The following is a 14,167-nucleotide window of genomic DNA, read 5'->3' as shown; positions in this document are numbered from 1 at the left end:
AAATAACTCATTCACTGTACATTCTTCAAAATAGACATTGAGTTATAATAATAATTGAATGATTCTTGTATTTGAAATAGATATTGAGGTCAAATTAAAATACATATTCTCTCCCTCCAAAAAGCTTAACCAAGCATTTTATAGTTCAAAAAAGCCCATTTACAAGACTACAAAGCTATTCCATGTATCAGAAAAAGGCCCTTTTCACCACTTTCAATTGAAAGTAAAACAAAAATTAATCATAGAATTTGAACATCGAAAATGGAATTGCAGATCACATTTATATAGTTATATTCAACACAAGACAACATAATATAATTAATCCAATAGATATGTGTCATACATGTTAAACAAAGCCTTCCGAACAAGAACCATGGCCATCTCCTCTGCTATCATATGTAAGCTTTAGTTAGCAGCCAAACCAAGTAGATATCACATATCCATTGTAACATCGATCCCTAGATTAATCTTCCACAATGGATTTACTTGCTATTCACCAGCATTGACCAATATTGGCACATAATTGTCATACTTAAACCAAATTAATAACACAATTGTTTCAGTCAATAGCTGTACCAGTAGCCAGTAAAGGCCTTCGAACGGGACATCACATTTCAAAAGATTCAGATTTTAGAGATGGTCTTGCAGGCTGAGGACCAATCATAAATAACCTTATTCAACTATTAGTGAGAACCAAAAAATAGTTGAAAGAAAAAAAAAATGAACCCAAACGACACTAAATAATTATAAAGTTTTGTTGTTCGCCAACTGCAGGCTGATATTGCAAGTTCACTCGAACAATCTCCACGAGGGCATAGGCCGAACTTATGAAAGCAGAAAAAATGAGATGATCAGTCCAGCATGTCCTAGACTATTGAGTATGCGAGAGAAGTCACAGAAATGGTCATAATTTGTTTGGTTCTAACGTTGCAGAATCTATTCGGAGAACAATCCTGTGCAGGCAATCAATGTTTTGACAACAACTGGTGCTGCTTTCACCTAGGCATCATAATGTCAACACTAGGTATATTAGTTAACCTTCTACTGAAGTATTTAGTAGAGTAACTAATGATTAGTTGTCATTTTCAATCAACCAATAAATCAAGAAAAAACTACCCTATACAACTGCGGATACAACTCCCTTAATTACAGTTGTACAATTAATCAGAATAGTTGCCCAGCTAATTTAGGAAACAACCACATATTAGAGTCTTCTAATCTTGGCCCCATATCCAACAAATCCCAACCACAGTATGATGGCTGAGCACAGATAGCACAAATGCCTCACTATGAAAGAGTGCGAAATAAATTGAGACGTGTGATTAAGAAAGGGGTTGAGGGTAAACAAATAATTCAATTATTTTTCTACAAAATCTCCCAAAATGAAGAAGCTGGGCGAACCTAAAGACAACATTTCTTTTATAACTTATTCCTTTAGTATTCTAGCAAGTATTGCCAATTCAGCATGCCAATGACAGAAGTTTCCTTTTCCTCCTGCTAAATATCGAACTACATTCCAGGTTCAACACAAGAAAGGCTTCAACACAAGCACATTTCTGTGTAATGCTCTTAGTAGCATGCTCTTTCACTAACAAACATGGTGAACATCTTCAAATATAATTGAAGGTTTAAATATATTTTTGGTATGAATCACTTTAATTTTGGTTTTGATCCGTATACTTTAAAAATTAAGTTGTTGGTACTTATAGTTTCAAAAATTTCGTTTTGGTCCCTACTACAAATGGTATGCCAAAACAGTCTTGTATGGTACAACCATTTTGGACCAATGTCTGGTTTACTCGAGAGAATTAAACCTAAGTAGAAAAAACTATAAGAATAGAAAACAAAACAGAATAAAACTAGGCACCAAGGTCTTGTTGGGTGAACTTCTAATAAGCAGTTATGAGTGAAGAAAATAAAGGTAAGCGAACTGAATTTCTACAAGTTAAAATAAAATAATGAACCCAGTTTTTGGAAAAGTTGGATGCGAGAGCTTCTATACAAATTGTGGCGCACAAGTTTATTTTTCTTATGGAATATGGAAGAAGTTTAATCCCATTTTTCTTCACCAATAAATTTTAATTGAGAAGTTTATCCAAACTAGATGCAAACCTAAACTTGTAAAACTATAAGGACCACAAATCAAACTTATTAAGTATAGGGACCAAAACCAAAATCAAGACAAATGATAGAGCCAAAAATATTAAGACCATAATTGAATTGTTCCAAAAGAAGTCAGAAAGAAGCTCAATAATATTTGACTCCACCATCCCATAAGGCTTTTTCTGGACATTCCCTTTCTTTCTTACCTTTTCTTTACCATTTCATGACAGTTACTTTGTTGCATCATGGTCACTCCAGATTCCAGCTATTTTATCTTGGAAGCTTCTTCCTCTTCTCTTTTTTTCTTTTGAATTTAAGTTTCTCAAACATATCACTTGAAGCCCACACCAAGTTTCACCTCTTTGACCTTGCAATATTAGGAGGGACTGTAGCCTCTAGCTCAATTCCAAACCTCTAAGCAGTACCCCATAATTCCAAGTATTCTCGTTTGATTCTAAACTTTTTCCTTTCATGATAATCATTCATTTAATGCACTCTCCTCCGATGAGCAAATGAGCATCAAGATTATCTCCATGGCTTTGGCCTCATTTTTCTCAGTTTCCTTGTCTTCATTTATCTGTAATGCAGAAAGGCCAAAGTGAAACTTAGTTCTGATATATGCCTTGGACTTCTATTAGATATTGCAAATCTGTTGCGAATTTTACTTTTAGACAGGAAGTATTCAAGTTGATCTCAAAACTTTTACTATACTGGATAAGTTACAAATTAACCACAAGATCTTTCATCATTTGCTAATCCAGAAATTTAATATAGCCTCAGTGATAAGATATAGACTTGAACTCAATTAAGAACAGATTAATGTAAAAGGGAGTACTAATTTTAGACAACAGAAAAATGTTGAGGACGTATTATTCTGACCCATTGGTAATCCTTAACATGTTATCAATTCTAAAGAAAGAGACAATATAGATTTTAAGGGAGACAGACAACTGTGAAGAAGATAATATTTTCAATGCATTGTGAACTGAGGACAATGGTTAGTGCCTAATATGTGCAGCTCACTGCAAAGTTCAAAGTAAAAATCCTGTTTAGACAGATTTCAGTGAATATGGCTTTGTGTAGAGGGAGCATGTGAGCCACATATAGCAGAGACAATTATTTAGAGCTTAAAAAACAATTTTTAAAAAGAAAAGGACAACCTGGTACTCTAAGCTATAAAGCTCGTGAAGGGAAGGAATGGCCAGACACATCATGGATTGAAGGCAGCCTTACCTAGCATTTGCAGCAGACTAATTCCATGAATTGAACCTATGACCCCCTAGTCACACTTCAACAACTCTAACTGTTGCACCAAGGCTACCCTTTCTCTTAAAAGGTTACTTAACATAAACTATCTCACATCAAGATTAGAAGCATAGCTAGCAAATTAGGTCAAAAGCATCTATAAAAGTCAAATCCAAATAGGTCAAAACATCAATAGAGGCAAGAACCCAAACAAAGCATGAGAAAATGGAAAATCCTCATGCTAAAAACAAAAAGCATATCAACAATAAATCCTTTTTGTTCTCTCTCTCTCTTTTTCACACACATGCACACACTCTTCCAGGAAGGTCTTTTCTTAATTTACATTGGCGAGATTTCTCTACAGCATCATAATGTGCATATTTTGATATATTTATGGTGAAAAAAATACAATTATAAGAAACTCTCATTTTTATCGTGTTAACTCCCACCTAATCTTTCGTTTGCCTTTCCCTGGCTCTGTAACGAACCAATGTGACAATTAAGATGCAAAAATTTGTTGTTCATTGATTACCAGATAAACTCTTTCCTCACCAAGGAAACCAAAGAAGCCCATTTTTTCAGTATCTCATTCGATCAGAAATTTTTTAACAGTGTCAGATCATTTTAGTATTTTTTTTCCTATCAAACACTAATAATAAGAAAAATCAATATCTTTTTTTTATATTTACATGCAATAATTTAGTAACAAGACAAGTAATAAACAGAGCAGGCACATGAGCTTCACCAAGACATTCAAGAGAAATATAAAATCATAGCTGGGCTTTCACCTTATGATTAAGCTTTTGAGAGATGTGCTTCTTAACAATGTTCAGTTTTAATTCCCAGATCAACACAAGCCTGAAAATAAAAATGAAACCAATCAAATCTTAAATCCGGACAGCGTGCAATACAAACTCAGCACCACATACTACAAACAAGACACAAACATACACAAGGAAGATTTGATATCACAACTCTCTAGAAGAAAAATAGATTTACTACACTTACAAAAAAACTCTCCAATCTCCATCACCGGCAGTTCAGTAGATTCAATCATATTTTAGACTGACAATGTTCTCAAGGCCTCGATCATAGAATCAAATTATGCTTCCTTTGCAGCCCTCTAAAAATTGGCTGTTATTATCCATTATAGAGAAACACGCATAAAACCCTCCAGAATGGGTAGTAATAACCAATGCATTTATCTTCAAAAGGGGTGATCAATCCCTCAATGGTTTCTTACAGTATATGACACTGTATTTTGATCATTTGTTTCATGTAATGCTCAAGTAGTCAATGAATGAGTCCAATGTACTGTTCTCACGATTACATAAAATCATGGCAGATTTCAAGGATTACTAGAAAGATGAAATAATAAGTTCACAAAGCAATGAATTGATTTTCAATTAACTCTACTCTATTTTCAATCTTCTGAGGTTTATTTCTTGAAAAATAGTCAAATGTGATGTACATGAGGAAATCCATAAAAAGGCCCTTCTCATATGTTTCTCTCACAAGTTCAATGTTATCTCGTTTCAAACGGTAAGCTTGATCCAGTATTCTATATGAGATTTCATCAAAACCAAAGGAAAACTCCGACAACTTTTGACCCCATAGTAATGCCTTCTCTGGCATCCCCTGCTTGCAAAATTGTGACAACAACATATTGGTTGTAATCACATTTGGAACAAAACCGATCTTAAGTAATTTGGCAGTAAGAATCATAGCTCGATCTAATATATCACTACAAATACCATTCATCATAGTGTTGTATGTCACTGTATCTGGAACAATGCCAGCGGAGATGAGCTCATCCAAAATGATAACAGCTTGATTCATTTTTCGCATTCTGCAGTAGCCATGCATTTGTGTATTATAGGTTGTGATATCTGGGTCAAGCCCACATGAGTACATTTTATTAACCATCTGACCTGCGCCAACCATGTCAAATGCCTTGCAGTACCCTCCTATTAATATGTTAAATGTGAAAATATCAGGCGGCAAACCAATCCGTTGCATGTCAAGAAATGTATCAGTTGCAAACTTCATTTGTCCCCGTCTACAATAACCATCAATGATGATATTGAAGGTGAAGGTGTCAGAAAGAATGCCTTTTTGCCTCATCTCTTTCTCCAACTTCAATGCTTCAGTCATCCTCCCACAATTGCAGAGGCCTCTAATCAAAGAATTGTAAGCAAAATTATTAGGAACAAAACCCATAGCGGACATTTCTAAGAACACTTCATGTGCCTCCTCGACATTACCTGCTTTTGAAAGCCCGTCAATTAAGGCTGTAAAGGCAACAGCATCTGGATACATACCCCTTTCTTTCATTTCCTTCCAGAGAAACTGAGCTCCATCCAAATCATTCATCTTGAAATATCCATCCAAAAGCACCGTGTAAGCCACTTTGTTGATGGGAAACCCCTTCTCTAGCATCCCATACAAAAGTATCCTGGCTTCTTGCAAGCATCCTTTCCTACACAAACTCATAAGCAAAGAATTACAAGTGGACGATGAAGGAGTGAAACCGCCCAAGACCATAATACGATAGGTTTCAAAAGCTTTGTCTTCTAAACCTGCCCTGCTATAGGCACCTATTACTGAGTTAAAGGCGACAACACTAAGAGTTAGTCCCTTTTCAAGCAGTTCTTGCAATAATGCCATGGCCTCATCAATTCTGCCAGTCCAACATAGCACAGACACAGTTACATCACACAGTGAACAATCTGGAAACAATCCCAATACAATCAAATCTTTCAACAACCTGTTCCAATCATCTTTTCTCCCATACTTATAATATCCCCCAACCAAAATATTAAAAGTCACACAATCAGGAGAAACACCCTTAGTCCTCATCTTCTCATAAAGCAAGCTAGCCTGACTAACTTCCCGTGCCTTGAAATACCCATCCATCAGTGTATTATACATAGCTGCATTTGGCGCAATTCCCATATCCTGAATCTCATCAAAGAGCTTCTGCGCCCTCCTCACATTCCCTTCCCGGCAAAGTGCATGCATAATGGTATTAAACGTAGCAAGACTCGGTTCAAGGCCACTTCTAACCATGAAATTTAGCCAATCAAACGCAACCGAAGTCCTCCCCCTCACACAGCACGCGTTAATAAGAATGTTAAACGCAAAAACATCAGGACTACACATAAACTTAGGCATCAAATGTAACAAACTCTCCGCAATCGCAATCTTCTGTTGTCTACAAAACCCATACAACATCACATTAAACGTGATATTCGAAGGGCGAGGCCCTCTGTGGATCATATCCTTGAACACCTTCCACACACTACCATAATCACCAAGCCTAAGCAACAACCTCATGAGAATAGTCAGCGAAGACAAACCAGGCCTAACTCCCACATCCCTCATCTTACGCAAAACCTCCAACGCCTCAAAACTCATCCCCAAATTCAGAAACCCCCGCAAAAGCGTATTCAAGACAGAAAAATCAGACTCATAAATAGCATGATTCTTCCACATAAACTCAAATATTTCGTTGGCTCTCCCAGCCCCAACCCTGGCAATGAGCCAGGAGACCACGTCCTGCGCGAGCAGGTGAAGCCCCTTCGCCGCCAGAACATGCGCCGCGACGCAGCTCAAGCGAACGGTCTCCTCGGAATTGTTCCCGAAGGCTAGCTTGAAGAAGGCAAACGCGGCTTGGCGGGTGTCTAAGAAGGTCATAATCTTGACGAGAAGGAAGGGGCAGAAGCGGAGGGAGAAGGCCTTGAGGGCGAAACCCTGGTCGGTTTTGATGGCGGTGGATAGGCCCAGGACGACTAGGCGACGTTCATGTGCGGTGATTGTGTTGAGGGGTTTGAAGGTGGAGTCGGCGAGAGGGAGAAACTGAGAGAGATAGTGAGAGGTGTGAGAGGGTGATTTGGAAGTGGAATAGTGGGAATGAGAGAAGGAGAGGATGATTAGGGAGAGGGGATTGAGAGAGGGCTCGCTTGAGAGAGAGAGGAGGGGACGAGAAATGTGGAACTTCGGCGACATTGAGAAGTCGCAGATGGAGATAAAGATGGGAGCGCCGCCACATAACACGGCAGCCAGGTCGTCCGAGCTTAGCTCAGGTCAGCTCAACAATGCTCTCCTTCCAAGTAAAAAAACATCGTTTTTTTTTCTTTTTTTTTTATCTCTAATGCCCGTAAAATTTAGGTTTAATAAAATTCTAATTAACTTTATAAATTTGAAATATTTTTAACTGAATTTCAATTTAGGTATCTGAAATATATTTTTTTTAGTATTTTGTTAGTTGAATTTGTTGCTTTTTTATTTTTTTTTATCTTTAATTAATTGGCTAACTAGAGTTTTTTCTTTTCAATTATTTCAAATTTATGACTAGTTGATTCAGTGTGTTAAGTTGGACTAGAAAGGAAATGAGTGGATTAATTGTTGAAATGGAGAAGAGAAGAGAAGTAACGTCACATCAAATCATTTAGTTGACAACAAAAAATAAATGAAAGAGTACTTAAGCAAAATTAAAAAGTATTTTGAACACTCACTGAAATGATTTTTTTTACGTTGCTCGTTGTTCTGCAGAACTTGTTCGTGGACAGTCAAAATTCTCATGAACTCTTCCAACAACATCTTCTCCAAATCTTTGGACCTTTAAGAACAATTAATTGAGCTCTCAATAAAGAGGAATAGGGATGGCAATACGGGACGAGCCCGTCTGTTAGCTTGTTAGAAAAAATTGTGGGGGTGGGCTAAAATTCAGTCCACTTAGGCTCGTCCCACGTAACCCCAAACACACAAGAGGCAACAATGAGAAAAGGTGGATTAACCCACGTTGTCCGTATTCACTCTTTCAATTGAATCCTTAAAATCCAACAACACCAATAACAACTCATTATTTTGTGTTTCTTCTCTTCTCTCAATCTAGTCCAAAGTAACTTGTTCGTGTTACTTCTCTTGTCTCATTCTAGTCTAAAAATGACCTACATCAGGGTGTTCACTATCATGCAAGTGTTGCCTCGTGTCAACACCAACACTATCATCTTCACTACTCACAACAAACAAGGTACTCCAATCTTCGTCAAGTTTCTATTTTTATTTGTGGTTTTAGTTTTGTGACATGTATTCTTTGTTTTGTGTGATTGTTTTGCTTTGGCATTTTATTTTTGTGATATGCATTCTTGGACATGTGCAATATTTCTTGTTTGAGTTTTATGGATTTGGCTCTCTGCAATTGTCTTTAGCTAGCGAGTTATTTATGTTATTAGCAAGCGTGAATCCAAGTCTCACATTGGATAAAAATGAGAAAATAGAGTACTATATAGAGGTGAAAGACTCATTAATCCATTGTCTTAAGATTTTGGGTAGAGAGTGATATTAATCCCTTATATGGTTGGGCTCATATTTGAATAACACATGGCTCTTTAGGTGATGGTTGTAACTTATTCTAGATGCATAAATACCATATTATGAAAAAAATTGTATATATTATTCCATCGTATAAGGAGAGAGTACATGTCTTAACAAAAGGACGCACACCATCTAATAATAAGCCTAATGGTTAATATAATTCTTCCCGAATTATAGCAGGAATGTGTTGCACATTTTACGTAAGATGTCACATCTCTGAGCCCAATATTATACGTTCTTTCAGTATTCGTATTTTATATAACTATTTAATAATGTATTCACAGATAATAATGATAAAGAAGAAAGATTTGTATACATAGCAGACTAAACCTTAATTTTAAAAGTTATTTGATTTTGTTTCTCTTAGTAGTTGGTCACCACTGAGAAGTGTTTGCCAACACAGTGCTGATACCAAAGTGAGTGAGTGAAGAATCTAGCAAAAATGTTAATAGTAAATATGCATATGTACTGGGAGAAATGCTTATTTCAAGTATTTGTTAATAGAATAGATGAACTGGTTCTGTGAGAGGTTAATTATAATGTACTAATGCAATCAACAATTTTCATGCTAGTTTACGAGCTTCCATAAAAACTCATGGCTGAGAAGTTCGAGAAAAGAAACACAGAGAAATTTTTAAAATAGGTGATGAACCAACTACAAGAAAGTATAATATTATATTTAAACAAACAACACAGATTCAATTTTATAATTAAATTAAAAAATTAAAATTATATTTTTTAAAAAAATTCAAAAATAAATTTTGTAGAACAAATTTAAAATATTTTTTAATTTAAAAAAGAAAAGTCTATTTAAGAAAGATTTATTCTGAAAAAAATTGATTAAATTAATTTCAATTCGTTTCATATTCACAGAGGATTCATTGAATTTTGAGAAATAATGGATGAATTATTGTGAGCGATAATAGAGAATTGTTTTGTTACTCCTTATTAGAAGTAACTCTTGTTATGATTGTAATATTCATGAATGAAAAACAAATAAGGGAATACGTGGGAAAAAAACGTAAAAGTAAGATGAAATACAAAGAAAAACTTTAAATGGTAAAGAAAATGAACGCTTGTCATTAGGAAATGTTGGAATCAATGTTTTCAGAATTCGTTTTGAATGAAATTGGTTATGAATAGAATTAATTTTAAAGTGACAAAATGATTATATTTAATTAAGAGTATGTTATTGCAAAAATAATTTAGTGGTAAAATTCATCATGAAATTTTAATTAATGATATATAAACACTTTATTATTCTAACTACTTTATTTCAATTAGACCGTATTACTTATCACATTCAAACCTTTCTCTTTTATGTTTGTGGATGTGAATTAAAGTATAATTATTTATCAGTCTTCTCTTAAATTGTTTTATCCATGTAAAAGTTATGAATTTGTAATGTAATTGATTGTTAATTTTTACATGATTCTACATTGAACATAAATTTCTTAAATTATTACAGTAGCATTATTCTACATTAGTTCCAAATAGAGATTCTATAAAAATTACAAAACTATAACGGAAAAAGATTAATTATAAGTAGAATCTATATTTTTTTATGTAAGTTATTTTTTCATTGGATTTAAAATACATATATATTTTACATATATATTATATTGATTAAGTTGAATTATCTATAAAAATATTAAATATAAACTACATTCTACATTAATTATAATTATAACTAATATAAAAATTATACATTCTAGTTAATCATACCAATGCATAAAATAATTTTCTTTAATGTTTAACCTCTAAAGTGAAAATTTGTGGTCTCAAATATAATTTAAATTTTGAAATAATCATAAATAACATTCAAAGATAATAAAACACTAAAGTTATGTTATTTAGGAGGAATGTATCAATCATTAAGCACACCATTATCATTTTATTTTTGAGTCATGTTTATATAAGCAAGATAGATCTCCTTTGTAAGATAACTTAAAAAGATTAATTGAATATTCTCTCCTTTTTTTAGGTAAGTACTCAGCCTTAAAATCTTATCTTGAGTTTTCAAAATTCAAAATTATGATTTGCACTTGTCTTTCTTATAGAGAAAATGTTCTTTATATCTCTTTCCTTTCATTTTTGTGATTTATTTTTTCTTGTTCTAAATAATCAAACATTCAAACTTATATAATCAATTCGTGAAATTGGTGTCCAATGACAAGATTCAAGGATTTTGTATGTGTTTAGTTTTAGGTCTAAATTCTATATTGAATTGTTAAGAATGTTCTTCTTTCTTTCCATCAGTGCTGATTTGTTTAGAGTTTTTAAACTCCTACTATTAGGTCGAGATCGATACAAAGTCATCCATAGACATTCAAGCAACTTTAATCACCTAAATCACTTGTTCTTGGTCTTTATGGATTAATCTATTGAGGTACATTTATTTCAACTCATTAATTTTGTTTTATTCCATGTTTACATAAATTCTCACTAGTGCAAAATTTGTCTTTCACGTCACCTAATAGACGTCCGTCCACGAAAATACCAACGTAAATAATTGACCAGTGACATTTTCATAAATAAGTTTGATTTTAGACGTCCGTTGTGGAGGGCCCCCGACGTGTATAATATTATAGACGTCGGGGCCCCTCCACAACAGATGTTTAATCGGCTGACAGGGTAGTTGAAGAGTTAACTTTTTCAGCCACTTAAACGTCCGTTGGAGGGGGCCCGATGTCTATAATATTATACACGTCGGGGCCCCTCCACAACGGACGTTTAAGCGGCTGACAGGGTAGTTGAAGAGTTAATTGTTTCAGCCACGTAAACGTCCGTTGGAGGGGCCCCGACGTGTATAATATTATAGACGTCGGACCCCTCCACAACGGACGTTTAAGCGGCTGACAGGGTAGTTGAAGAGTTAACTTTTTCAGCCACTTAAACGTCCGTTGGAGGGGCCCCGACGTGTATAATATTATAGACGTCGGGGCCCCTCCACAACGGACATGTAAGCGGCTAACAGGATGGTTGAAGAGTTAACTTTTTCAGCCACTTAAACGTCTATTGGAGGGCCCCGACGTGTATAAAATTATACACGTCGAGGCCCCTCCACAACGGACGTTTAAGCGGCTGACAGGGTCGTTGAAGAGTTAATTGTTTCAACCACTTAAACATCCGTTGGACGGGCCCCGACGTGTATAATATTATAGACATCGGGGCTCCTCCACAACGGACGTTTAAGCGGCTCACAGGGTAGTTGAAGAGTTAATTGTTTCAGCCTCTTAAACGTCCGTTGTGGCGGGCCCCGACGTCTATAATATTATACACGTCGGGGCCCCTCCAACGGACGTCTAAAAGCCCCCGCGAATATCAATATTTAAATCCAAAACACGTCATATTAGTTATGTCCCCGACGTCTATAATATTATAAACGTCGGGGCCCTCCAGTACCGGACGTCTAGTTCCATTTATACTAAAATGGCAAACCCGCGAGGATTTACGCTAACTGTTCATCGTCTTCCCCGCGATTTCACTCTGCGTCATTGCATTTCCAAGTGCGTTTTCTCTCTTTTGGACCGTTTAAATTTACTTTTAATCCGATTAAATTGTTCTGTGATGAAATATCTTTGATTTGAACCGATTAAAAATCGTTTTCGGTGTGTTTTTGTGCAGTTTCTTGCGTGTTATTGGGCGGCGTTTTTGAATGTTTTTGGCCTACGTTTTAGGTCATGCACTCCTCGATTTCCCTCCATTTCTTTTGGAATCTGCTTTTCAGGTTAGCTTCTTCGTTGATAATTTTTTTGTATGCATGTTATTGGGTTTTGTGTATGCATGTTTTTGACTTTAAGGTCTGCATGTGTTATTGGCTTTTGAATATGCATGTATTAGTTGTGTTATTATAATTGTCATGTTAGATTATAAGTATCAAATCATTGAGTGACACTTAGCTCCCGTTTGAAATTTAACACAAACGATTAATCTTTTAATCGTTTGTGTTAAATTTTGAATTGTTCGATTGGACAGTTTGAGAAAATTAATTTTCATAATTTGCAATAACATGTAAGTTGGAGTTTATGGATAAGATTGATAAAATTTCAGTTCAGTATTTGTGTTGTTCTCCGGATGCATATTTGATTGTGGTCATCGTTGACTACTCGCATTTCGTGTATTTCGGAGACCAATGCGAAATGCTGCCGAAATCTTATCAAATTTATGATGTAGACTTCTTTTCACGTGTCTTAGCAAATTATGAAAAATAATTTTTTTGAATTGGTAGGGCCTAACCTTGTGAGAGTTAAAAACTTAAACTGATGATTTTACGAACATAGAATGGATCGAAGCTGGATGAATGAACGTCGCATCAGTGAAGAATATGATAAGGATGTTTTGGAGTTCTTGCAAATTGAACAAAATGCTAAGTCTGTGAACGAGACATATTTTTGTCCTTGTGTGCATTGTCTTAATCAAATACGGCAAGACTTAGGCAATGTGCGTGACCATCTATTCATGTTCGGCATCATGAGGACTTATACCTTTTGGACTTTGCATGGAGAAGTATTGGACCAGCCTACCACGTCACGAGGAACAAATTATGTGGAAGAATGGATGAGTGATCATTTAAAGCAAAAAACATGCATGGACATGATGATGACGATTCTCTTGATATACTTGAGACAACATCTGTTGCATCTAGACCCATTGAAGACCCAATTGATGACGTTGCCGATGTCATCTAGGCAATTCGTAGTGATCACAATGAAGGGATTTGGGAGAAAATAATATCTTAATAGGTTGTGATAGTTTTTGTATTGACTTTATATTTATGTTCATCATAATTGAATTATTACTAACCTTGTATAATTTTTCAGGTATGTCGGCCTTAGACTCAAGATCGGGACAAACCAGACGTGGTCGAGGCGTCACTGTTAACTCTTTGGCAAGTGTACCAAATCGTTCAAAGTAATAAAACCGGTAAGACCGGATATCGTTTCCCAAGAGACTCGTGTCACCAAACAATCGTATAATTTCCAACTAACTTAGACTAAAGAATGCTTCATAATTTGTGTTTTTATGCAAATAAAGTAAACATGAAACATAATTAATAAAAGTGATCTTAGATACTCAAACACTTGGAAATGGAAAGATTAGAAATGCTATGGAATGGTATTGTTGGGGGTATGATTTCACCTACTTCACTCTTATGTAAAGAAAATCACTTCCTCTTCATTCAAAAGCCAATGTCAATCTACTAAATTACTCAAACCCAATTCCTTGGTAGAGAGAGCCTAGACTTCCTTATTAGACTCCAATTCCTTGGAAAACCTAACAATTATTTCTGCATTAAGAATTGAGATCTTAAGACAACCAAAAGTCCTAGCTCTATCCCTAGATACTATTTCCTTTAGGTGTTTAATCCAAGTCCAGATTTACCCAACATTTTCCAATATCAAGCAAACCCTAAAATCATGTAATGGGTAGCAATTTC

General features: G+C 35.3%; 1 protein-coding gene across 4 annotated transcripts; it reads right to left on the bottom strand.

Annotated features, from left to right (window-relative positions):
* Positions 1–211: 211 nt before the first annotated feature.
* LOC124829109 (uncharacterized) lies at positions 212–7,841 on the bottom strand. Of its 4 annotated transcripts, none has more exons than XM_088098864.1 (4): positions 4,357–7,840; positions 4,137–4,206; positions 2,310–2,680; positions 212–999 (listed from the first exon to the last, which is right to left on the bottom strand). In XM_088098864.1, exon 1 carries the CDS (start codon positions 7,354–7,356, stop codon positions 4,729–4,731), a length of 2,628 nt encoding a protein of 875 aa, XP_087954990.1. In that variant the 5' UTR covers positions 7,357–7,840; the 3' UTR covers positions 212–999; positions 2,310–2,680; positions 4,137–4,206; positions 4,357–4,728. The 4 variants fall into 4 exon arrangements, with proteins under 4 accessions (XP_087954990.1, XP_047158531.2, XP_047158532.2 ...); XM_047302575.2 differs by lacking the exon at positions 212–999 and having other exon boundaries at positions 1,942–2,680; positions 4,357–5,522; positions 5,613–7,841; XM_047302576.2 differs by lacking the exon at positions 212–999 and having other exon boundaries at positions 1,942–2,680; positions 5,103–7,841.
* Between the last annotated feature and the right edge of the window lie 6,326 nt (positions 7,842–14,167).

The sequence above is a fragment of the Vigna umbellata genome, chromosome 9 (genome assembly GCF_029865625.1).
Source record: "Vigna umbellata cultivar VRB3 chromosome 9, Vumbellata_1.0, whole genome shotgun sequence".
Classification (NCBI taxonomy): domain Eukaryota; kingdom Viridiplantae; phylum Streptophyta; class Magnoliopsida; order Fabales; family Fabaceae; genus Vigna; species Vigna umbellata.
Note: the sequence above shows the minus strand (reverse complement) of the source record. Positions and strands in the feature narration are given on the sequence as shown.

Excerpts from the sequence above, each read along its gene's own strand:
- LOC124829109 (XM_088098864.1), bottom strand. The coding sequence starts at position 7,356 with ATGTCGCCGAAGTTCCACATTTCTCGTCCCCTCCTCTCTCTCTCAAGC.